This window comes from Gymnoscopelus microlampas (assembly GCF_963454915.1).
Source record: "Gymnoscopelus microlampas genome assembly, chromosome: 2".
NCBI classification, from domain to species: domain Eukaryota; kingdom Metazoa; phylum Chordata; class Actinopteri; order Myctophiformes; family Myctophidae; genus Gymnoscopelus; species Gymnoscopelus microlampas.
In genome coordinates this window covers 25,989,965-26,017,472 of record NC_139939.1, presented here as the reverse complement: position 1 = coordinate 26,017,472, position 27,508 = coordinate 25,989,965, and the positions used below count along the sequence as shown (strand labels likewise).

The window sequence follows — 27,508 nt, the reverse complement described above, 5'->3', positions numbered from 1 at the left end:
CAGTGTTTTACTATTAGTCAACTGTCGTGGCAAACAGGCTACAGTGGAGTACAGAACATCCAGCCAAATAACCAGTGAGATGACCTGTGTGAGCCAGCTTCTGTCTCAGAAATTAGTACCATTCAGTGGAATTAGAAGGGCATCAGCTACCACGCTTTTGTGCTCCCACTCAGAACACAAAATCCAGTTCAAAAGTTACTTCAACTACAAAAAAAACATTGAATGGTCAAAAGCTATTGAACACTTTGGCAAAAAGAAAAAACCTTTTTTTTTTTTTTTTTTTTGCTTTTTTGTTATCCCTAATTAATGTGTATATATTGAAAAGGAAAAAATGTTTAAACTTAGAATATATTATACCTTTTCTTTCTCACTTCATACACAATACATGTAAAGCATATATTAAATATATCCTGACTTTTCGTCATCGTAAGGAAAACAAAATACAGGCAAGTGTTTTTTCAAAAGAGTCAAAATCCAGTTTTGGAGGGTGGGGAAAGGATCAAAACATATTTTGGGACAGAAAGAGAAGAGTTACTTCATAAAATATGCCTCATTTGCTGTGGTAATATTTGATGAGTTAAGAACATCAGCCTCTTCTTCAGTCAGACCAATCCTCTCAGCGCCATCCTCACTTTACAAATGAAAAAAAGCCAAGTTCATAACATTATTTTGAATGAGAAACATAATATGACATCAAACAAGAGATATAAATTAAAAAAGTTGTGTTGTAAAATTCACTCAAATATTTTGATGTTTCTTTTTTTCTTTCACTCATACTAGCTTTTCACACTTTTAGATAAAAATGGTGTGTGACTTGATGATCAGCAGCTGTGTGTGTATGGGTGTGTGTTGTGTTGTAGTACAGTACATGCATAGACTACAAACATATTTCATTGTGAGGTATTGCTCCAGTTAATCCCAGATAGTCACATAGTACACTTGTTTTCAACACACAGCAGAGTTTTAAAAGTGCCTACAACACATTCATAGGGGTCATTTCATGTTTGCTCCATCTGTGAGGAAAAACTCTGTCTGACACACACAGGCATTGAAAAACACTAACCAAACCCCTTCATACATGAAATAATGCTCAGTATATTAAATATCTCAACCTTCATCTGATAGTGGCAATCTCTTGCCTTTTATAAATATGGTTAAGTGCACCTTGGTCAAGCTGTTTTGGAGGACGAGAAAGAGATAAGACAGAATGCTACTATGTGGAGTGTTACAGCAAGAATGTTCAGAGAAGAGAGTGCAGGAAAGAGGTCGCCTTGACATTTCTGACCACAGAAATTGACACCAAGTTTCCGTACATACAGAAGTCTCACCATACTAGCATCATAAAATAACACAATGGTAAGATGGATAATAAAGAACACAGGGAGTTGTATGGACAAAGGTATCTCCTTTCTAAATGAAACATTTTTTAGGCCTATAGTGAAAGGACCTGTGGAATGCATGAAAATTGAGCCCAGAGTAGCTCATGCACTGTAGATACTACTGTAAGGCACTAGTCTGGCACAGGTCATCTTTATAACGTTAAGCCGACTGGAGTGTAACCTTAAATTCTCTTAGTTGCTAGTTTGGCAAACGTGTGAGTGATGGAATGGTCCATATAGCCATATAAAACATTTCTCTTTTCTGTCCACTTTGTTCACCTTTCAAGAGTCAGACAATGCAAAAATGATAACAAGGGCATACATACAGTAAATGAGAAAACCCAAGCAATATCACTTCAGTCTTAGTTTTCTGGCAAAGATCAAGTTACTTGTGAAAATACATATCAGAGAATACCTTTAAGTATTTGATAATATACTGCAAGTGAAAATGTTAAAACACCTTTGACACCCACCATTAAGGAAGCATTGCAGTTGACTTTAGTTTTTCTCCATTATGTATTCCTAAAGGAATTTTCCACAAAAGTTATTGAGCTGGGAATATTGCTTCAAATATATCAAGTTATATGTTTGAAAAGTATAACACAGAGCCATACACATATGCAAAGTAGTTAATACGCAAATAAACACATCACTTATAACCTTCATTAAAGATAACCAAAAACACAAACAAAACGACATTAACCAAAAAATACCCAAAAGGCATCTATGAACTGCTCTTTCAACCAGCATGGACGGACAACAATACCTACAGTATGTAGAATTCTCAGGAATATTCTATGTTAATGAAATATAACAACAACAAAAAAAGAAAGAAAAAAAAAGAAATATTATATCCAAAAACATTTGTCTTTAGTGGTATTCTCTCTGGTCAGTAGTTCCTGTTGTACTTTTTTCTTTTTTTTTTCTTCTTAAATATCTCGTTCTTAGCACATCAACACAATGTAATTACACTTCATTTCTACTTCAGAGAAGAAAATAACCGCAAATAAAAATGAGTGGTCTACAAAGAGAAAAAAACTTAAATATGTATCATCTCTTTATAAATACTTTCAATGTACCTTCAATGTTCTTGTTTGCCACACCAGTATAGTTGTAGAGAAAGGTGAGGGCCAGCTGTGTGATGATGTTGGTACTGGTATTGGTTGTTGGTTGTGCTTTTGTTGGAACAGGGTTATTGGCATATAAAAGGCATATCATTTTCCTGATTGTCCATTATAATTACTCAGTGGTGTCAGTGGCAACTTGTCGATACAGTATAATTAAGGCTATGCTCTGGTAAGCTTGGGTCCAGTGTACATTTTGGTCAGTATACTGTATATCAGTCTGTGTTATGAATATTGTATTCACATCAAACAAATGTTCCTTAGATACCTTGGAGGTTCACAACTTCTTCAGAAACAAGGGATGTTTAGTTATAATAGGACAAACTGTATATTGTTCAGATGTGGAGTTTTAGTGGTTGATCAGTCATAGCCCAGACAACATTGTGGTCTGTGCTCCAGAATCAGTATGTCTGGTAGACATCATGGATGGGAACCTGGAAGGCTGCGGCAGGGAAGGCCTGAGGCATGGCATAGCCTGCATAACCTCCATATGCTGCAGCCGCAACGGCTGCATTCTTCTGCAGAGCTGCCAGAGCAGCCGTGTTAGCAGCATAGTTGGCGATGGGAACATAGCCTCCATACAGGCCACCAGCTGTAGGGATACGTTGCACGTTATGGGCCATGGCATAGACTGGAGTGATGGGACGACCCTGGGTGTTGGAAGTGGAAGAGAAGGTCAAATATATGAAGGAGCAATTGTAGCAGAATGTTCAACTTAATCTACTGTGTGTGAGAGAAGAGAAAGACAACAGTAGGTCTGTATAATGTTCACCTGAAAGGGTGGAGGTGTAGAGACTGAAGGCAGGGTGGCTGTCTGGCCACTGTGTTCAGGGTGCTGCATTGACAGAGGGTTCATAAGGTGCTCAACTGCATGCATCTTCCCTTCTTCCATCATCTTGGCCGCAGGAGCTGCAGAGAAAACTGGGTACTGACCACTCAGTGCCTGCAAGCCCACTGCACAGAATAACAATGAAGAGAATGAGTTCAGAATAAAGAGAAACTGCTGTTGAGTAAAAAGAAAATAATATGAGAATGATGACACGCACGCACGCACGCACGCACGCACGCACGCACGCACGCACGCACGCACGCACGCACGCACGCACGCACACACACACACACACACACACACACACACACACACACACACACACACACACACACACACACACACACACACACACACACACACGTATACACATGCATACAGTATCCTCAGAAACAGGCATTCTCAAAAAAAGATCAAAATGCATATGTATGAAAAGCATGACATACCAAAGTGAAAAAAGAAGGATAGAAATCATAGAATTTAGACAAGGAAGAAAAAAGTAAGCGGTTACACTAGTTGGCTTTTGATGTGATTTGGATTACACTAACCCTCCCACTCCCATACACATTATGCACAGACAACTAACCCCGTCATTAGCTGCTTGTCAGTGGCCTTCGTGTGGCTAACAGGAGGTTTAAGACTCTAATGCATGCATCTGTTTTATATCCACTATTCGTTTACACACAACCACAAGACAGATCTCCCTCCAATGGAAAATAAACCATATACTGAGAAAAGCTAAAGTCAACACCACCTATTTTGCATGTTTTAATTTGAAATACATGAATATAGTTCTGTTGAAACAAGTTGGTTTATTGACAAAATAAGCCGTTTTTTTAGGACGGAAGAAGCCAACCTGGTTTCTGCTAGTTTTGTGGTTACTGTACATCGTGGTGATGGCTATGTTTGGAGATTGTAGTTTTGCCTGTATACAGACTTCAGTATCACACCAGATTACAGATACTAAAGTCTGTCTGGGGTAAGCATATCCACGCCCAGATATAGATGGATCCTAGATTCTGGATGGATCTTAGATGTTTAGATGTTCAAGCCCCCTTAAGTACCTGTATTGCATGTCATCTCTCGTTTCTCTCTTTCTTTCTCTCTATCTAATTAAAACACAAATGACCTAGAATGCAATCCTTTTTTTTTAAGTTCAGGGGTTAAAATGAGCTAGGAGCCTGAGGTGTGAGCAGTGTGAAACCCCAAAGTACACATAAACATCGTCAGTGTTAATTTAACTCAGAGTGTACAAATGTTACCAAATTGACCCCTAAGGGTCCACAGTCTCAGAGTTAAATGAACACAAAGGTTTTTATAGTGTAAATCTCACTGAGGACTGGTTGTGCGCGTGGACGACCGATAAGCACTGGCTCGCCTCATTACTCCTGCTCTGAGAGTGGCCGTCGACAAGCAGCTATTGTTTCTGACGGACAAAAGTCCTTTCAGACTGGTCTTGATCCTGTGATCCCGCAGAGACTGGGATTGAGGAACAAGGTCCAGTTTGGGGTCAGATCATTCCAGAAGCAAGAAATTCCACCTTACCTACCTATTACCACCTTGCATCAACACATAAGTTACATCAACAAAAAAAGGCGACACAGTTCGATAGACAGATAATGTTGCAACACAAGTCAGGTAATCTGGCGGATTTAGGATCGATTGTATTTAATTACTGTTAGGCAATGGATGATTCAGTGATCAGATTAGAATGGCTAGGGGTAAAAATAGAATTAGAAGGGAAAGGCAACCTTAATTTAATAGAAGGTCTGCAGTACAAGTCCGGTCTAGAGTAAAAAAGTGGTGGATGTAAGGGGACTAAAGCCTGATTTATAATTCATCGTATGACTGCATGACTGTGTGTCAAAATGTTTTTGTTGAACATGTATTATTTATTAAAGTTATTTTTAGGAAAGTGATGCAGTCATACGACAGTATGAATTAGGCTTAACAGAGCAGCGGGGGCCAACTCATTTTTTAAAAGACTGCCTTTATTATGCAGCAATTTGGCATACATTTTAAGTATAAACGGGAGCCATATACCACTATACTTTCTGATATTCTTCCAAAATTCCTTATTTAGTGAACTCAAACTCAAAAATAACCAACCACTTTTCAGCCAGACCCTGGAATTGAGTGCATGTGGGCGAGACTTCAATCTCTCTCAAAAGGATATGAAAGAAAGACGAAATATCGGGGAGAAAAGGATGATTACTACAGTATCTGGACATGCTAGAAAGGACAGAGGATTGGAGCTATCATCTGTAACTACAAGTCAAAAATCTAAATGCAGTCCTTTTGCCCATGACCATCCAGTAGTAACCATACCCTTGATACAAAAGGTTCCTCAAACAGCGGGTAACAGCGAGGACAAATATAGAGTAGAAGGTTTAGTACGGGTTTTAGATGAGGGGAGTATACGGATATTTCTATCTCACTGACTTGTGCCAGGTTTCATGCCAACTTGGTTGACGGAGGCTGCCAGTTCCAGACTGGGCATCAGCTCATAGGGCTTTTCCTGCTTGCCTTTGCCCTCATGGTAACGGCTGTAGATGCCGCGACCGGCAGAGTAACCCCCCAGGTAGGACCCCCGTGGTCCAGGGGTACGGTTACCTGCAGTTGCACGACCTCGACCTCGCACAGTACCTGCTTGAAATACACATGACAGGGGGGATCCGGTTTAGGACTGGGGCAGTTGGAAGCCAAGAATTTTTCCATTGGCATGTAATTGTCTGGGGCAACGTTGAAAATATCATGTAGGGCGATAGGAAATGGTAGAAAACCCTAAAAAACTGGAGCTTTTATTTTTATTTTTACCAATTTCCCCCCTTTTACTCCCAATTTAGTCATTATCCCAATTCCCTGTTTTCCCCACACACTTGTGTAATCTTGTCGCTGCTGACCCCTGCTGGTTGGTCTTATTTAATGGTAACTAGATTCTACCAAGCCCCGCCCTGCCTGCCTTGCGATTGGCTGAATGCAAAAACGATGTACCGATAGGCACAGAATCGTAAATCATGTTTTGAGGCGAACGTTTGCCCCAACTGCCACTCAAAGCCAATCACAGCGCGTCCTTTCCGGGACTTGTCAGAATCTGGTTGTATAAAACTATCACGCCCATCTGAGTGCCCCGCAACTCCTTTTAACTTTTCTCCAACAATATTCTGACAAAGCACGGGGCTTTTCCTTCTAAATTTAAAGATTGGGGTTAAACTCTCGCAGTACTTAGCACTTTGAGATTTGGTTCAAATATGTTATAAATAAAATGTATTACTATTATTGTTATTTCTTTGAACTCAAGATATTTGGTGTAGAAAATGTTGACTGCTGTTTGGCCTCTTGCCTGAATTTTGAAAGCGTATTTAAACATTTTAAAATGGCATGCTTGAAAGTTGCTGGCTATTTAGTGATAATGACCTGGTAGTTTAACAGGGGAAATGACAGCATAGTAGTAGAGGAAGGTGTTAGAGAAACCAAAGAGCTGGTCACATGGCAAGGAAGCTCATTATTCATTGGAGGAATAAGTAGAAATAAGGATGTGAGAGATTACCATTGTTCTGTATCATTGGGGCTCCTTTGGAGAGAAAACCAAAACACAATGATTGTTGAAAGTCAGATAGATTTTCCTGCTACCACCCAAAGACCATACATAATCAGTCATCAAAGCTAATGGGATTTGCGTTCAACAGTCCAGCACCTGGTTAACTCAGTTTTTTCATATAATAAAATACCGGTAAGTGATTTTATACCATAAATACCTCATCAAGTTAGATTTTTAAAAGCTTTCATCAAATGAAACTCATCAGGGATGAAATCATAATTATCTTATTCATCAAACCCATTTCTAAATCAAAGTGTTCCTTATTAATGGGGTGTATTCTTCATTGCCCATCCAAAATATATATTGCCTTAATGAGAGTTACAGCATTATTGCCAAGTCTGTTTCTAGCGTTAGCCACATTTACAAAAGTAAATGTTTGGCTTTAATAGAAACATGTTGGCTGTCTACGATACACTACTTGTACATAAATAGAAGAAAACAATCCCAACCTTTGACGAAGTATTCTCTATTAGGTCCAATGAGGGTGCTGTATGGGTAGCCGTAGTAGGTCAGTGTGTAGGGATCACACTGGTAAACGTAGTTCTGCTGAGGGGCCTCTGGAGTGGCTGCAGCAGCGCCCCCCTTAGATGCCTTTTGGTAGCGTGTGTACTGCTCCTTATCAACTGGCTTTGCTAGAGTCACCTCAATGCAAGACCCCTCCACCTCTGTGCCGTTGAGGTGATCCATGGCCAGGACTGCGTCGTCGCGGGAGATGAAGTGAACAAAGGCGTAATCGCGGATTTTCTTCACACGTTCCACACATCCAGGATTCCACTGACTGAACACCTGTTGCATAGTGAAGAAAAATGTTTGATTCTAACCTTTTCTAAAACCCATGTTGTTGCCTGCCCCAGAAAGGTAAAACTTAACATCATGCACACATAAATAACCAACCACCCATTAGCAAACCAGTCAAATAAAGAGCCAGCCAGTCTCACCTGTCTAAGCACCTCCTCGCTGGTCTCCATCATGAGATTCCTAACATAGAGAATTTTAACTGTCTCCATCACATCCTCGTCCACATCGATCTCTGGCTCGGCCCAGTCCACTGCGATCTGGTGGCCCCACAGCTGGATACGCCCCGGCATCAGCTTCCTGCGAGCCATGGCGGCCGCGCGGTGGGACTCATACTCCACGAAGGCAAAGCCGCGGTTCTTCATCTTGTCTGCAGCGCTGGCATATACGATCACATCTAGCACGCCCTCTGTCACCTTGGAGACCTCCTCCAGAATCTCCTCACGCTTCTTGGTCTTGGGAATTCCCCCAATGAAAAGGCGGCAGTTGTCCACAGAGCAGCAAACCCCGAGCAGCCGCCCAGGCCGCACCTCATAGTTGTTGAGCTCCCGGACAGCCCGCTTGGCCTCGTGTTTCTGGGTGTACATCACAAACGCATACCCGCGGTTCTTCCCGTCAAAGTCCATCATCAGGCGCATCTCATAGATTCGTCCTACAGACTCGAACACTGGGACCAGCTCATCCTCATAAACATCCCGGGGAATCTTACCGACAAAGATTTCACACCCCCGTGGTGGAGACTGACTGTCCCAGCCAGGCGGGGGGCCGTATTTCCGCTGGCCATTCTCCTGGACCATACCGTATCCGGTGCGTTCCATTAAGGCCACCAGCGCAGCCTCATTTGGAGCGCCAGCCACGCCCTCAGGGATCTGTCCATGGAGAGACTGCTGGGTGGAGCCAGAGGGGTTGGAACTGGAGGGGGCGGAGTTGTTGCTCATGGCTGAGGAGGAGGCAGGATCTTCGGCTGTCATTCTGACAAAACCATCCAATCAGATCTGAGGCCTGAAGAACAGAAAAGGGAGAGAACCTTTTAAAACTATGCTCTTTCGGCGGTTAAACAGAGCGCTGTCAAAGCGGGAATGGAACATGTGATGCAAAATGTATCCATATAAAAACCATCACAGTATCCGCATAAAATGGATATTGTTGAAACTTCTGTACAGTATGTGTCCTGACTGACTAAATAATTACCAAGCAAGATGTGGCAAAAGACAATTATAAAGATTAAGATTATAAAAATTAAAACTCATACAGCACAATAAACAACATGTCACCTGGCAAAGGCATGCCCAATGAGAATACAACATCTATAAATCCTCTATCAGCGGTTTTACTGCCTTGTTTTTTGAGTCTCAGCTCCCATCTGACCTACGACCCCTATCAAGGAGAATGAGGGGCTGTAAACCATGGAAATCACTGCTCAAGGTTCACAGAGTACAACTGGGTCACATGCTAAGGACAAGTGTGTGTGTGTGTGTGTGTGTGTGTGTGTGTGTGTGTGTGTGTGTGTGTGTGTGTGTGTGTGTGTGTGTGTGTGTGTGTGTGTGTGTGTGTGTGTGTGTGTGTGTGTGTGTGTCATAGAGGTATGTGTTCGGCTGAAGTTAAGCTCAATTAATAATGTTGTGTAAAATATGACTACATACTGTGAGCTAGCGGCAGTGCACAATAATCTACTGTTGTGCAGTAATACCTGTAATACACTGTTACCACAAGGGGGGACTTTCAGTCTCTGTGTGTATGCGTGCGTGTGTGCGTGTGTGCATGTGTGCGTGTGTGCGTGTGTGTGTGTGTGTGTGTGTGTGTGTGTGTGTGTGTGTGCGTGCGTGCGTGCGTGCATGTTAGAGAGAGAGAGTAAGAGTGTGTATGTGTGTGTGAGAGAGAAAGAGAGAGAGAGTGTGCGTGTGCGTGCATGTGCGCCTGTCACTTCATTAAGGGTCACAGTCCTATAGGAGGAACAGAGAACAATCAAAAATCGGATTTCAGAGCATAAACCTCTTACCCTCTAACCCATTTTCCAACACCACTTGCTTTCAGAACGGAAAATTCCTCAACGATTTAAATCCCCAGATCACCATGCTTTATACAACATTGGGGCAATCAAATCAATCCATCACACTAAAGCTGGCCAACAAAGTAAACAGTATAGATAAACAGCATACAACTCCTTGAGGAAAGTGAACCTGTGTGTGTGTGTGTGTGTGTGTGTGTGTGTGTGTGTGTGTGTGTGTGTGTGTGTGTGTGTGTGTGTGTGTGTGTGTGTGTGTGTGTGTGTGTGTGTGTGTGTGTGTGTGTGTGTGTGTGTGCGTCACATTTCCTACACAGGCTGGGATAGGTAAGGCTTGATTTATATAGTTGCACGCCAAGAAAAATAGGAGAACTACAAGCTCACATCGCAGAGCAGCGTGATGCAGGGTGAGCTTGTAGATCTGCTATTTCCGGTGAGCGACACCGGCACACATCTAAGTATAACTCAGGCTTGCGGCCGTTTACACAGGTAAAAGACTACAAAACTGAGCAGCCATGGTAACCTGTACACTCACTTGACCTGACCCAATATCCCGCCCTCCCACACATGAAACACACACACACACACACACACACACACACACACACACACACACACACACACACACACACACACACACACACACACACACACACACACACACACACACACACACACACACACACACACACGTTCACTTGTTGGTTCACCCAAGGCTAGAGGGCTTAGAGTTGCACACAAACCCACTCATACCTCATCCTCAGCTAAAATTTATAGAATCTTATCTGAGCTCTTTCTTTAGCCCACTGGCTAATGAACAAAACCTGAAGTCGACTTTAAAACAAATAACTCATTCGCAATATATACAGTAAAACTGTTCAGATATGGTCAAAGAGATGTGATAAAAAAAAGTGAACAAACTAATCAAGAATACAGCATTTAATTTCCTCATTCTATCTTTAGACAGGTCCATTAGTTGCCACTGTTTGACCTGGGGCAAGATGACTTCCAATCCCAACAGGTGCACATGGCAGCAATCTCAAAAAAGGTTAACGGGACATCACATTATTTTCTGTGAATACATGTTCAGTTTGTACATGATGATATTATAGATACATGTGAAATGATGATTCCATTTCACATGTCATGTCATGTGTGTGTGTCTATGCAGACACACACAAAATAACAATCCAAGTAGAATGTATTGTCTTTTTTCCCCCTTATGTGTTCCCTCCCTGCTTCCCTCTATTTGAAGTGCTAACAGGAATCCATCTCTTATCTGCCTTATCAGGCCAGATTGATGACAAAGGGAGGACATTATCCACAGTGGGAGTTCTGTTCCCTGACCAAAAGGAGCTGGGTGACGCTGCAAGGTCAGAACTGTGCCATTCACTTGAGGGTAAAAGCATCAAGGAGAGGTCGTTCAGTAGGTTTCCTCCTCTGGAAATGTTTTTTTTTGGGAGGGGGGGGCGCCAGACATTTTCCTTTTGCTCTTGTGGTGGAGCAATTGACTTCCTGATTCTTGACCAATCAGGGATATTCTTAACTTCCTCAGTAGTGGTCACTGTTCTGCTGAGCTTTTCCTTTTTTAGGACAGACTCAGGAAGTCACAGCACTGCAGTTACGTGTCACTGTGAAAGACCAGAGAAGTGAAACACTGAGTGTGTGACCGTCTCTCCCTTTCCTAAGGGTTATGAAAAAGTGTGGAACAACACTCATGTGAGGGTAAGAGATAGTATCGAGCTAACAAAAGTTTGCTGAACACTGCAAAATACTGAGTGTTAATTTAATTACGTAAAAAAATCTACCCATGATCTCCTACAGTACCCGTAGTACCTTTTTTAATGGGAGCAAACCTTGTATGTACATGTGTGTGTGCGTGTGTGTGAGTGAGAGAGAGAGAGAGAGGGAGGGAGGGAGAGAGAGGGAGAGGAAAGTCAGTAAGAAACCCGAGGCAACAACAGGTCATTGATTAACCATGGCCGACACAAATCACAGCACTCATTCATATGGAGCAAAAGGGAGAGAGAGACTGGGGAAGACAGAGCAAGTTTAGAAATGACCAAAGTGCATATTAAAACAAATGTGAAACCCTAATGATCAGATTTATGACTATTCAGTTGTATGGAGTCCCATATATCCTATTTGCCAATCATACTGGAACAGGGCAACGCTTGACTAGTCATCAGGTGGAACCTTTCTTTACTCTGATCATTTTCACCCCTTCCGTGGGGTCAGACAAGAGTTCACCAGGTCAAAGTTTATGAACTGAGAGTCTTCTGGGAGAGAAGGATCACTGCAAGGTGTACTCAGGTTTCTCATCCAATCACCTGGTACACAATGAGGAAGTGAGCAGTGATTTGAGAGGGCCACTGTGCCAAACCTTAGGTTAAAGTGTCCTGGAGATAACTTGTTGGCGTTTATATGGGTTTTAGCTACCACTGTAGAGGTTGTTCATTACATTGTGTTTATGATTGATAGAAGCGCCTGATTCTCTGTATATTAACAGCCTGTTGATAACACTGAATTGCTTTATGAGCAGGTAAAAGAAAAAGAAAAAACTTTACAGCTTTGCAGTGTATCTGTGCACGTACAATACTGCCTCCGGATTCTAATTCCACCCTATTTTCTAAAACAAGTAAATGGGGTCAAATCCGAATACATGATTTCCTAACATCTAAAAGAAAAAAGAGATTCAGTAGACAGAAAATAGATTGTTAATTAGGAGAACACAAGCCGCAGTGTGTGTTCCTAAGAACACAACCATTTGCAAATCTAGTTGTGAAACACAGTTTTAAGCCGTGGCCTCCCTCTGCCTTCCAACTTATTGCAGATCGTGGGGCAGAGTGTGTGTGTGTGTGTGTGTGTGTGTGTGTGTGTGTGTGTGTGTGTGTGTGTGTGTGTGTGTGTGTGTGTGTGTGTGTGTGTGTGTGCGTGCGCGTGTGCTGGCAAACAGCAAAGAACAATGCGTCTCACAGGCGGCAGCTCTATCCTGAGTGACATTGAGCCAGTGTACTTAGGAAATCAGGACTAAGGGAGCCGCCATCTTAGCAGAATGCATTATGACAACACGTGGAGGTGGTTGACTCATAGAGCATCCATCTAGCATCCCCTAATGACACATATAAGGAAGCATAACAGCAGCGGGACCAGTGAAAATATAACAGATTGCAAAACATTAAAAAGCTGCTATTTCAAAATGTCTACCCAATAGATATTTACAGTGGCTGGCTATGACCAGAGCGATCCACAGGGAGTCATGCAGCTATTGCAGACTAAACTTCTGTGGAGTCTTATCTGAGTGTGCCAGGGAGCCAGATGCATCAGCTTCATGTTTAAACATTACAGCATGCAGCAGAGCACGTCCTCCAATAAACTCACAAAAACAAACGCGCAGATCATTCAATGTTTAACATTTCTACCAACGTTCTTTATGAGCAAGCAGGTTGACCATAACGCAGTATACCCAGAGTGTTGATTTAATCATTTCTACTGTAACTGAGAGTGTACAAATGTCATCAAATGGACCCATAAGGGTCCATTTAGTTTCACTCTCAGTTACAACATCCTTTAATTTAATTAAACTAACTGAGAGTGTACAAATGTAGCCAGATGGACCCATACGGGTCCATCTGGTTACATTTGTACACTCTCAGAGGTAAATGAACACAGAGGATTTTACTGTGGTAGTACTGTAAACAGTCCAATATACATTTCAACAAAAACTAAGCAAATGATGTGAGAATTAATGCATGAGAAAGGACCAAATGAGCAGAGAGAAAGAGAGACAGAGCGAAAAAGAGAGGAAAAGTAGATGAAAAGTTGATGAAGGAAGAGGTGAGTGTGGTTAAATGGGAGGATAGCTACCCCTGTGCCTTCATGGAGCTTCACTGCTTCACTGCCTTCTCTGAGAGTGTTAAGTCCACCTCCATGAGAGACAGGTACAGCAGGGCACTCAGCAAGCAAGGCCTGCCTCCTCTACACTCTCTCTCTTACACACACGCGCACACACATACACACGCACGCACACACACACACACACACACACACACATACATCCACACGCTCGCGCGTGCGCCAGAGCGAAGCTGCAACTAGAGCACTGGAGCAGGTGGAGGCAGGGCCAAAACAGGTGCTTGTGTGTGCATGTGCACATGTGTGAGAGTAGAATTGGGAGGATCCCACTAGCCTTAAGTCTGCTGAAACGAGGAGAGCCAAGAAGAGTGGGAGGATGAGGAATGAAACACACGAATGCACACTCACACACACACACACACACACACACACACACACACACACACACACACACACACACACACACACACACACACACACACACACACACACACACACACACACACACAAGCAAGCACATACACACATCAAAGCACCTGTTGCACGAACCCACAGCCACGAATCTTTGACTGTAACTAATGAGGGAGGGGTTGACATTTGTGGGAATTAAGAGAAAGAGAGAGTGGGTAGATGGGAAATGTAGTTTTCAGTATAGCTCTGTGTGTTTTCAGCTTTTAGACATTTGTGAAGAGTAGCAATCATGTCAGCACAACACTGAGACCGTGTGTGTGTGTGTGTGTGTGTGTGTGTGTGTGTGTGTGTGTGTGTGTGTGTGTGTGTGTGTGTGTGTGTGTGTGTGTGTGTGTGTGTGTGAGAGACGGAGGGAGAGGGAGATTGTGTGAGTAAGTACATAACAACGGTGGATGTGTTCCTAGCAAGGCTTCACTTAAGCAAACAACACACACCTTGCTGAGCAGTTGAGAGAGCAGAGACAGAAACAGACATGGTGTCAGAGCAGGAAAAAAAAGACAAGAGACTTGAGTCAAGTAATTTCTCACAATGCGGTTAGGAGGGAATAAATGCTGTGTATATAGGCTACATCTTTTTTTCTTGTTCATTTTAAGAGCATTACGCAAGGGGCAAAGTCTCAGAGTGTGGTCAACAAAGAGGTGAGTTTCAGCAGCCATTGAAACCAAACCCACTCCTTAACAATTCAGTAAAGAGGCTGACTAAGAGGAGAGACGGTCAAAAAACAAAAACAAGAAAAAATGGAAGAGACATGATTTTTGCTGTGATATTCAAGGAAATATTATTTGTTCTTTGCATACTTGGTTGCTAAGCGATATGTTAATCTTATTAATCTTATTATATGATAATCACACTATTTATCACTTTCTTTGGCACAGAGGAAAAAAAGAAAATGCAATGAGTTTGGCACCAAGAGAGAAATGTGTAAAGAACACCTCAAATGTCACTCCATCACACATTATATTCCAGAATATTTTTTGGTTGGAGAAGTTCTATATGAATAAAGGTATCATAATATTTTGTTTTTTATTGTTGTTGCTGTTATTGTTGTTGTTATAATTATTATTATTATTTAGTAGTATGCAATGTGAAGTGAGAGGTGAAATGTTTCGTGCCTCTGTGCATTTATGTGTTTGCATATATTTAGTCAATACATATGGAAAGGAGGGTTTGTGGACCAGTGTTAGCGATCACTAAATTCACCCAATTGCACAAGGGTCAATCTGGATGATCGTTTAACTGTCAGCCATCAAGTGAGAACCAATCAGAATGCACATATCTCTCAGGGGGCTCGAGTTTTCAGGTGGCTGCACAGCAGTGTTGAAAGCCCATCGGGTCAACGGTTAACTGTTAAATCCAACAGGAAGGCAGGGAAGACATGAACGATAGGAAACAAAAGTGACAGCTTGTGCAGATGGAAAACACTAACTATCTTCTCATTTAATCATTGCATGTATTCACTAAATCATTGTTGAGGAACATATTGGGTCTCTCACACACACACACACACACACACACACACACACACACACACACACACACACACACACACACACACACACACACACACACACACACACACACACACACACACACACACACACACACGTCACACGCGTCATTTGTATTAAATTCACTAAGTTAACACGTTTGCCAGTTGAAGTGTCCTATTTTTCCTTCTTCAACACCAATTACCCTGTCACCGTGTACTGTGGTCCCTGTTAATGCCAACCCACACTGTTTGCCTGGGAAGCCCAACAGTGTGTCCTCCGATACACATGGAGTTGCCAGCCACTTCTATTCACCTGACAGCAAGGAGTTTCACTGGGAAATCGTGTAGCGCCTGTGGAGGTTTGGGCTGTCTTCCCCAGATCCACTCACTGCTTAACAGGCAACTCAAACGAGGAGTTGCAAGTGCTGCGACAAGGCCACAGTCCCCTGCCAGCTTCTTGCCCACAAACACTGCCAATTGTGTTCACTGGAGCACCTGGTCGAGCTAGAGGCACCGCTGTTGGGAATCAAACCTGTTGGGCTCTGCATTGGAGGCTGGGTGATTTACTGTCTATGCCACCCAGACGCCTGATGAGTGTACTTTTTAACTAGTTAATACAGTATTATTATTACTATCTTGGTCCAGTTATGGCTATATAATGTTGGTCATGTGGTGTTTACAGGATTCACTATTCCAGCTCAGATGGAAAACAGTACCAGCCAAAGGCTAGTGACCACATAGCCTACAGTACATAAACGTTTGTGCAACCACTGGAATTTGCCACCTAAACAAAACTCTACAACAAAAAGGAATAAAGGCAGCAATAAAACAACACCAGTAACCAATTTGTTTGAGAAAGATACTTGAGTAATGTCAAACCACTCCAAGAAGACGTCCATATAGGTAAATAAGTAGCATGTCACAAGACCAGAGACCTGCTGGTTATCTCTGAGGAAGACACTGAGAAGACACACTGAACTTTTTTCCACCTGGGTGCTCTAAGTCACCTGCTGTAATAATTGCGTTAGGTGGTACTGTATGTGCAATTCATCATTTATAAAATGCCCCAGCTATGATTCTGGGAAACCTACATAACTTAATTCTTTGTGAGGATGTTTCTTTTTCATCTTTGCTATTCAAACAACAAATACATTTGCAGATTTGTGACTCTGGCCTGGTCCCATATTCCTCCTTTCTGGTGCTTACCTTAGGGCAGGACAGAACAGATTGAGTACACAGTCAAATCCTCAGTGTTGAGTGTACAAATGGACCCCACATGGACCCGTGGGAATAACTGGGGAAAATGCAACATGGGAACAATTCTAACTCTTTGCTTCAAACTATTCTCACATCTGCTTACAACCATAGCTGCTACACCAAATGAAACAATGAACCTGCCACAGACAAAAAGAGAAGTGAGAAATGTGGTGGTGATTTAGGACACATGATGTCCACATAGTTATCTGACGGTTCACACAGCCCAACTGTCATCATGCTTCAACATGATCAGAGAATTGAAGAATTAAGTCAAAAGAGAAGAAGGGAAGATGCTACTTCACATCCCATGTTTATTAAGTCTACCACTCAGTGCCTACTTGCACTCTATGTGAGGACCTGTTTTCCTGGTGCAATGTGTACACATAAGTGCATAACTTAACTACCTAACTTGTAGAAACCACAAAACAAATTCCTGTATGTTTATTGCACACGGCAAATAAGGTTATCCTGATTCTGAAGGAAGTTGTCCTCAGGAGCTCCCCTAAAACCCAGCCATACAGTAGTTTGAAGGAAGTACGCCACCTTTCACTACACTTTAACTACTTGAACCACAACGTCCCTATTCTGGGGGGCAAACATTTGGCGAAAATAGCCGATCTACAAGCTCAAAATGTGTTGTGACCTGTGCTGCATGTAAATTGGCTAATTTCGATAAATATATTTAGTGTAGAAGGAAAAAGGAGTGGGCCTAGTATAGACCTCCGGGGGACTCCGGTCAAGTACATAGGGTTGACATTGTTTGTTGGAACCCCAAGTGTCACCAAAGTCTAAAGCCACATTATTGCACTGCACAACTAGAAACTGAAGAACTCTATAACTCTGATCCTACTGTATGTGTGTGTGTGTGTCTCTCTCTCTCTCCCCTCTTTTCCTCCTTCTCCTCCCTTCTACAAGCCCACCCCCACCCCCCACACTCACCATCGGTGTACCTGTCACCCTCATTCCTCTCGTTCACTCAAGCTCAAAGGAGAGCAGAGGGGAGGGGGAGGAGAGGGAGGGGGTTGGAAAGAGACCCAAGGAAGGTGTAGAGAGGAATGAATGAGGAGAGAGGGAACAAGAGGGGAAGGGGAAGAAGGGGAAAAATGCGGCACAAAGCAAGAGTGAAGAGCACAGGCAAGATGGAGAGGAGTGAAAGAGGATAAGAAAATAAGGGAGGATATATGGAGAGTACCAAATGTTCCCTCTGATGCTGTTCGCCCTCCCCTGGTGATAGAAACCCCTTCAAAGTGAAACTGGCCTGAAGAATTCCAGGTCAGACAAAGTGCATAAATGACTGCCCACACCCCACCCCACCTACTCAGTTGAGGGGTTGATTCCACTCCATTTACTCCGAGACCCCTCCTTTCTTCAGTCAGCCCTTGTCTGCTTCAATTGTAACTTATTTATGTGGCTATATCTTAGTCTTTTACTCTTTCTTTTTCTGGGATGGTGCAAAAAACAAGACATCACTGGCCAGCGTTGCAGTTGAGTTTGTCCTTAACAACAAAACCATCACCCAAAAGAAAATAACAGTGATAACCTAAGAATTTGCTAAATGGTTATTTACTGCTGCCTGGCTACATTTTGTGTCAGTACAAAATGGCAGTTACTCATTTTGTAGCAACCTATAATGTAGCCTTGCCCTGTTGTAGAAGATAAACCGTCTTTTATCAGATTTAAAATCAATAACCATAATTTCCATGGTAATTCTAAATGCGAAGGGGGAGACGTACACATTGCCAACTCAATGTAACCACATCATGACCACCAGCATGACTATATAGTGTCGTCATTACCAATCATAACAGCTAGTTTAGCTTTAGCGTTAGCTGAAAGGCGCTTTGCTTCCTTTGGCAAACACATTCCTCAGCCTAATCAGCGAGCCTGCTCAAGGCCATAGCACACATTGTTTCAGACAATCACCAGTAACGTTGACAGTGTCACACTCGTGATAAAGGGTTTAGTGCCTGTGTGTGTGAGTGCGTGCATGTGTGTGTGTGTGTGTGTGTGTGTGTGTGTGTGTGTGTGTGTGTGTGTGTGTGTGTGTGTGTGTGTGTGTGTGTGTGTGTGTGTGTGTTTGTGTGCGTGTGCGTGCGTGCGTCTGAGGAGGTGAAGGGATGGAGATCAAAGGTCTGAGAGCTATCTTATGTGTATTCAAAACACACATGGTATATAATAGGTTCTCTAACCTATATATTATCTCTACATTTTCAATGTCGCCCACACACATAGCGACTGACTATCACACATGCCTACAGAGGGCCCACCTCCATGCACACATTTGTGCTCAAACAAGGACCCACCCCGTCTACAAACATCGTTAGCCGAAAGTATGTGTGATCACACTCCTATATGCACACATTAATGCATAATTATGTTTCTATGGTAAAAAATGCAAACACTGTAAGATCATCTTAAACCATGGTCACCCGTTTTTTAGCGTTCCTTATCTCTGATCTGCCAAAACAAAGTGTTAGAATACAGTTTCCACTGTAAATCAATCTGTCTGTCTGTCTGTCTGTCTGTCTGTCTGTCTGTCTGTCTGTCTGGTTCCAGGAAACTGCACTGCACAATTTCAAATACCCCAATGTGGATCTCTCTCTCTCTCACTCTCTCTCTCTCTCTCTCTCTCACACCACACACACGCACACGCGCACACGCACACGCACACGCACACACACACACACACACACACACACACACACACACACACACACACACACACAGCTCACCTTACAGGGTAAAAGTCCACTCACTATGACATCAAGAACCAGGAAGTGTACAGGTAATAAAACCACCTTCATCATTTAGTCACTGCAGCAAATTTATCCACCACCGTACTCACACTCCAAAACACACACACACACACACACACACACACACACACATGCTCAATCAAACAAACACACACACACACACACACACACACACACACACACACACACACACACACACACACACACACACACACACACACACACACACACACACACACACACACACACACACACACACACACACACACACACTAACTTGAGTGAAACCTCTGGTTTCATTGGGAAGACATTAACATTACCCATTCAGATTGTCTTGATTGGTTTAAGTACCTTTGTTCCCAGTTGGCTGTAACAAAGCAGTGAAACTCAGCATCCTGGAATATTATACTTTCATAAAAACACATATTTGATCAGAGGAAATGAGGGGAACAAAAACATGGCAGCAGAACAGTTTTCCCAAGGTCAGATAATGCAATGGTTATTAGACATTGATTCATTACAAATACTACATGAAATTACTAATACAGCTAGGCCTTGATCTTTAACTTCCGCACACTCTCTGCAGTCATCCCCCAACATTTTAAATAAATGGGTTGGGGGAAAGCTTTAATGCCACCAATCCACAGAGTGGAATTTGAAAATGGCCAGAATATTTATCTCGACGGTTAAAGTTGCCTGTGGATCAGACTGACCTATTTCTACAAATATACTGTAAATATACTGCGGTAAACACACAAGCCTAACCCCTTGCTCTAATACAAAATATACACTCTAAATGAATCACAACAGCCACACAGAGCAAGAGCATAACGTTACTAAGAGCATTCTCTGTACAGACAGACACACAGGAAGACAGCATGCTAAAGTATGTAGGCTAACACACTGTACTGTACCTGTCTCCCACACTCAGGAGTGAGGCTTGCAGAGAGCAGCAGACCAAAGCGATTCGGCAGGTGTTTACCGGGGGTTAGAAGTCACTTGAATAGTCACACACAAGCACAGACACACACACATACACATACACACACACACAGTCTCTCTGGGTTCATTCAACAGACAATCCCTCTCTTTGACAGGCTTGCAGTAATACAGTCTACCTGCCCACCTGTGTCTATGTGACTGTAATAAGCGTGGAGGCACCTAACCTGCTTTGGTGTTTACTCAGTGCTGGGAAGAGAGGTGGGGCCATACAGAGCAGGTAACCCCCTCCTACCACTCTATTCTCTCTCAGCTGATAAGGAACAACACAGGGTGGGGGGGCGACAACAAGAGACAGGGTTGTACTCACCATGCTGATTGATGACAATCAGTGATAGGATCTTAAGAAATGTTTGTGTTTTATGTCTGTCTCTGTGTGTACATATGAGCCTTTGTATGCATATGTTCTTGTGTGTTTGTTTGTAAACATTGGCGACTTAAACCCTATATACTTCGTTGTGTGTCAAATAGCAAAAAGTAGACGTGATATTTTTGCAGAATGTTTTTACCAAATGTTCATCCATTTTTACATGCCCACAATAGGGGCGCTAGGATTCATGTGGTTAATAACGCATTCATTTAATCACAATATAATAAAATATTGCATATTATTTGCCCAAGAGACTCTCTGGGCAGTTTGCTATCACAGTCTCTTGAGTTGGAGAATTATCTAGCTCCAATGTTTCTAGCGTGCAACAGTAGACTCTTCCCCAGCCAAGGAGATGTTCACTAGATTCCAGGGGGTTCCCAGCAAAAGTAGTTACCGTAATATAGCATTACTATCACTTTAACCACTTTATTCATTACGTTGGCTATTCAATACATATCTACAAGCTTTGTGCCATTCTGTGAGCTTGTACATCTGCTATTTTAGATGTTTGGACATTTTTTAATAATTTTGAATTTGTTTTAACATAAATATTCTCTTCTGGGGGTCCCTGGCACAAAACATTTTCAGATGGGGGTACAGAGTCCCCTGTAAGGGACTCATTTTTTACACTTAGGTGTGTGTATTATGTATACATATATATATATATATTTTTTTACCAATTCTCCTCCAAAAAGTGTTTTTGCCACAATGAAATTCTGATTAAAGAAGTTTACACTATATGGTTTAAAGCAGACCTAAAAGACTCGTAGAAACACAATGCAACTCATTTCATGGTCTGATACATTTCAATAGAAATGTTCAGTCTGCAATGCTTCCATAAAGCACTTTGTACACCGGGGTCCTCTTTTTATATGGAGGAGGATTATACATGTAGAAAATGTTAATTATGCCCACTGTTGTCCCAAAGCAACAATTGATAACCATGACACTCTTTGGCTAAAGGTTATAAAAAATTTGAACTTCTGGTCGTCACCACTCTAAAAACACACAATAGATCTACAGTATTCCTGGACACAAAGCTTAATTGTATAACTGAGAATGAAAGATATTTCCAAGGGGCTTAAAGCTTCAATACAGAACATATCTTAATGAATGTAATGTTATTTTAACCAATCAGTGTGGTAGAGTATGTTAATACAATAACTCGCACATCTGCAGTAGTTGGAAGTGTCATCCCTATAGACCCTGGTTTCAGGTAGCTATAGGACACCTACTGGTTGAAAGGCAATACTGCCTCAAGCTCATAATAGTATCTTTTCCTGACCTAGAGGTCTTGTGGATGTGAAGCTTTATAGGTGAATTGAAGTCCAAGCCATTTGGATTTCCCGCCTAGAGCTTGCTGGAGAGGTCTACCATGATTGTGACATATCTAACACCATGCTAAAATAATAGTTCAGTTTGGGAAGCTGACAACAGCTACAGCTGTAAGTCAGAATGGGAAGGATAGCTGGCCCATGCTGTGTGTGAGCAGAGTGTATGTTACCTTAATTAACCCTGAAAAAGACACGGCACTATACTCTTATCAGATGGGGTCCCTTTCTACTCAAACATGGCTGTGTGCATTATGTGTGTGTGTGTGTGTGTGTGTGTGTGTGTGTGTGTGTGTGTGTGTGTGTGTGTGTGTGTGTGTGTGTGTGTGTGTGTGTGTGTGTGTGTGTGTGTGTATGTGTGTGTGTGTGTGTGTGGGCGTGTTTGTGTGTGCATGCGTGCGTGCGTGCGTGCGTGCGTGCGTGCGTGCGTGCGTGCGTGCGTGCGTGCAATTGCCATTGTTTTTGTGAAACATTAACCAATGACTCTGTGTTATTGAGGGACATTATCACACTGTTGCACACACTCACACACACACACACACACACACACACACACACACACACACACACACACACACACACACACACACACACACACACACACACACACACACACACACACACACACACACACACACAGTTCAAAGTTTGCAGATGGAAATATCTACTCCCATCTCAATAGGGGTGTAAAATAAGGGAGGGCTGAAGGCCATGCAAAGCCATAAAGCCATTCTAAAGATGGAAGACTGAGGATGACCAGGACTTAATTACACTGTATCATAAAGGTACACACACACACACACACACACACACACACACACACACACACACACACACACACACACACACACACACACACACACACACACACACACACACACACACACACGCACATGCATGTCTTATGTGTGACAAGAAAATAGGCCAGTGGGGGTGACAGGAAGTGACGTACACAGTGACATGGTGATCGTCAGACAGACGGTCGTAGAGATAATAGTTTAAGAGGAGTGGTGTGATGATGATGATGATAGTCATCAACGCAGTACCAACAGAGACAGGAACATACGGGGGAACTGGCCCTACAGGTCTGCAGTCAACCCGCATGCAACGCTGTCAACCTGTACACAAAACAATTTTACAACGGTCATTGACATACAAGACGGGAGCCAGAGAAAAGGCGACAGTGATAAAGATACATCATGTGCCGTGTACAGTGGCGGAAAGTAACTAAGTACATTTACAGTACGAATTTGAGGTACTTCTACACCTCAGAGGCAAATTGTTGTACTTTTTTGCTCCTACAATTATTTGAAAGCTTTAGTTAAGTTACGTTTTGATTCTTAATACAAAACATACATTAACCAATTAAGCCCTATGTTATTCTATTCAAAAATAGCCAGTCTACAAGGTCACAACGCGTTGCATTGTGACACATTCTTTTAAACGTTTAAAAAAATATATGTATATATATGACATTATGCATAATGAGTACTTTTACTTTAAGTACTTTATGTATATTTTGATGGCAATACTTTAGTACTTTTACTCAAGTAAAACTTTTAATCCAGGACTTTTACTTGTAACAGAGTATTTCTACATTGTGGTATTGCCACCAATACTTCTTATTAAAAGTACTTCTTCTACCACTGGGTGACAGACAGGGGTACTAAAGATGAATCATGTGCTGTGCATTACCGAAGTACAAATGCATGTATGTACAGTATACAAAAGTTAAGCAAGGAACAAGAGAGTAAAGGAGAAAGGAGGTGAAGGAGCAAGACAACCAGAGAGCACACAAACAAGTTGCTGAAGCATGCAGAGCAAACACAGACGCATGGGTCATGTGGGACAATGTAGGAAAGAAATTATTAAGGAAGGATAGAAACAAACAAACAAACAAAGAGACAAACAAACAAACAAACAGTCACTGACAGAAAAGAAGGAACGGAAAGGAGGAGACAGGGGAGTGATAAAGATGTGTATTACCTAAATGAATAAAACATTGTGTCTCCATTTGCTATCAGTGGCGTTTGATAATTTTGTCTGGTTTTAAATGGTTAACATATGGGTCACAGAAAGTGATAATACAAGAGGTCGCACACAAAATCAGCCCTTCCAGCAAAATCAAGTTGTTTTCCCAGATAAGAGGGTTCCAGTTAAAACACAAGCCCTTAATGTTCAAGAAAGAAATTTGTCACTACACCACTGTACCGCGGAGCAGACCACGAAAGCCCTTACGTCACATGAAATCCTGAGTGCATGTTAAAATCCACGTCACATGAAATCCTGAGTGTAAACATGTTGAAATGCTAAATGTGTACACTCTCAGAGTTACAAATGGATGAATGAACCCTTGAGGACTGGACTGTGTATTGCATGTCAACTTCAAAGTTCTAGGCGACAGGTTAGAATGTCCCGAACATCTGAATGCTGGCATGTTGGAGTGACGGTTTCTCAGAGGTGGCCATGTGAGACAGCTGAACCACTTCAGCAGAACAAAGTGCTTGTTTGTCAAGAAAACACTCCCAGTGGCTAAAGGATTACAGCTTTGTCAACGTCAGCAACAGAGCAAAGTGTGTGCGTGTACAGTGTACAGTGTATGTGTGCGGGTATGTGTGCGGGTGTGGTGTGTGTGTGTGTGTGTGTGTGTGTGTGTGTGTGTGTGTGTGTGTGTGTGTGTGTGTGTGTGTGTGCACGCGCTAGAGATTGGAAGCTTAAGGTTCAAAGTGTCACAGGTCCTTCCCTTAGGTGTTATCGTTTTACCATAACTATGAACTAGTCACTGGTGGCTCACTCCAGCCCTCCCACCGACCTCCTCAAAAACACCCTAGAATGTCAGTGTCACACAAAAAGAACATGTCTGATCATCACTGTGATCATTTATAGCTCCACAGTGTAATATTTCAGAGCATTTATGGCTCAAATCTGGAGACTCAAATCTGTAACGCTTTTTCCCCCTCATAGCTCTTACACAGTAAAATCTGGACTGTTCATTTGCGGGTCCATTTTGTTACACCCTTATTAACACTCAAGGTTTTGCTGTGTAATGCCCTTTCTTGATCTGGCTGGCCCCCTCATCTGTGTCCCCATGGAGGGAGCAAATTCCACATCACACACACACACACACACGCGCACGCACGCGCACACGCACACGCACACGCACGCACACACACACACACACACACACACACACACACACACACACACACACACACACACACAGTCCTGGAAAACACTGCTCTGGTTCTAATATCTCCTCCACTCTAACTGTTCCTTCCGGTGCTTCTTTCTTCAGTTGTGCCTCTTTGTTGGGACACTATGCTCATCTTTTATTGTTTATTGTCTGAGCCCATTCTGATGTCCCACTTAACCACAAGTGACTCAGCATAAAATGTGCACCACATGCATGCACGAAGACACATAAATGCTTAATGCACTAAAACAGAGAGACAGACGGGGAGAGAGAGAGTGAGCAAGAGAGAGAGAGAAAGAGAGAGAAAGAGAGAGAGAGAGAGAGAGAGAGAGAGAGAGAGAGAGAGAGAGAGAGAGAGAGAGAGAGAGAGAGAGAGAGAGAGAGAGAGAGAGAGAGAGAGAGAGAGAGAGTGAGAGTGAGTGAGTGAGTGAGTGAGCGAGGGGGAGAGAGAGAGAGAGAGAGAATCTGCCATTAAACTTCTTCCTTCCTGATGAAAGTTTCCCCTTTTCCCTAGAATTTGGTCAGCTGACACTGCAGTCACATGACAAGTCCCTAACCAATGGCAGTGAAGAGTAGGAGTGCACAGTTGCTGCAAACAGCACCAAGGTCAAGGAAGGAGAGAGTAAAGGAGAACAGAGGTGAAGGAACAGGAACACCAGAGAGCACACAAACAAGCAGAGCAAACACATACACGCGCACACGCACAGGTCATGTGGGATCATGTAAGAAAGAAAATAAGAAAATAAGAAAAACAGAAAGGAAGGAAGGAAGGAAGGAAGGAAGGAAGGAAAGAAAGAAAGAAAGAAAGAAAGAAAGAAAGAAAGAAAGAAAGAAAGGGAGGAAGGAAGGAAGGAAAGAAAGAAGAAAGGAAAGGAAGGAAGGAAGAATGAAAGAAAGAGTCACCATTATGACCATTGAAGCAGCTGCTCATTATGTGACCCTGTAACCACTGTTAACGTCAACATAGATGAGTGTCTCTCAGCCCCATGACAACAAGTGTCATGATGTGTATGGTGGAACAGAATGAAACCACCTGCAACTCAATCAGTAACCTGGCTTACAGTGCACCATGAGTGGCATTGGCTCAGGCGGTAGAGTGGTTCGTAGTGGAATTGTAAGGTTACCGGTGCAATCCCTGTGGTTCCAACTGGGTGGCGAAGTGGCCTAATAATGCTCAATGTTGAAGGGCTTTGGATAAAGGGTGCTATATAAATACATGTTTTACCATATAAACAGCAAAAGAACAATTGGCAAGACCCGATTAAACATTTAGCAAAACCACTGTTACCCAATGTTACATTTCGTAAGGCTCTTTCGTGTATAAAACCACATACAGTATGCAAAAATGGTATCTTGAGGAAATCTTACACTTGCAATAATCCCTGTATCTAGTTTCTTGAAAAGAAAATTCTCTTCTTCTCTCTCGCCTCATTTACACTCTCTTCCTCTCTCTGGTAACAAATGTGTGTGTGTATGTGCACGCACGCACACACACACACTAAGAAACTGAGAAGGGAAAGTATAAAAAGCAGATAAGAATTGAATGAAAAGGTGGTGGTATGCACTGTTGGCCAACTCAACCTAATTCCCTGTAAGTGTAGGGACAGAGCAGCAGCACACAATACCTCACCAACTAAGCACTGTCACGCACGTCAATCCTGAGGTTTTATACCAAATACCAAAAGGGGGAGAGACGCTAATTCTGGCTAATGGCACAGCACACCTGTTTCCCACTGAACTTGAATTATACACAACAGAAAAAAGAAGAAAAAAGAAAATAAGTATGAACAAGGGAGTGTGAAATAATAAAAAAGGAGAGAAATAGAGAAGTGTGAGATAAGAAGGAGAGAAAGAGTCAGGTGTTTGTCTGTCTGTCTGTCTGTCTGTCTGTCTGTCTGTCTGTCTGTCTGTCTGTTTGTTTGTCTGTTTGTTTTTTTATGCATACTAGGCTATACTGGTGTGTTCTTGCCAAAGGGCAGCGACTGCTCTGTGTGAGTTTTGTGAATGGAATCAGTCTGAGGCCATGATGGAACATTCCATTCCAGCAGGATGCA

General features: G+C 42.5%; 1 protein-coding gene across 9 annotated transcripts in view; it reads right to left on the bottom strand.

Annotated features, from left to right (window-relative positions):
• Window positions 1–1,648: 1,648 nt before the first annotated feature.
• The window catches only part of rbm47 (RNA binding motif protein 47), a 35,360-nt gene continuing 9,500 nt past the window's right edge, over window positions 1,649–27,508 (bottom strand). For 3 of the 9 annotated variants that reach the window (XM_084045793.1, XM_084045792.1, XM_084045791.1), the window contains exons 3-8: window positions 7,872–8,730; window positions 7,383–7,719; window positions 6,883–6,906; window positions 5,775–5,981; window positions 3,276–3,457; window positions 1,649–3,153 (exon numbers count right to left, since the gene is read on the bottom strand). In XM_084045793.1, the coding sequence (XP_083901919.1) occupies window positions 2,905–3,153; window positions 3,276–3,457; window positions 5,775–5,981; window positions 6,883–6,906; window positions 7,383–7,719; window positions 7,872–8,699 (1,827 nt within the window). In that variant the 5' untranslated portion in view covers window positions 8,700–8,730 and the 3' untranslated portion in view covers window positions 1,649–2,904. Of the gene's footprint in view, window positions 3,154–3,275; window positions 3,458–5,774; window positions 5,982–6,882; window positions 6,907–7,382; window positions 7,720–7,871; window positions 8,731–13,600; window positions 13,636–20,475; window positions 20,620–27,508 lie in introns of those variants that run through there. The other 6 variants (XM_084045794.1, XM_084045795.1, XM_084045796.1 and 3 more) reach the window with 6 other exon arrangements.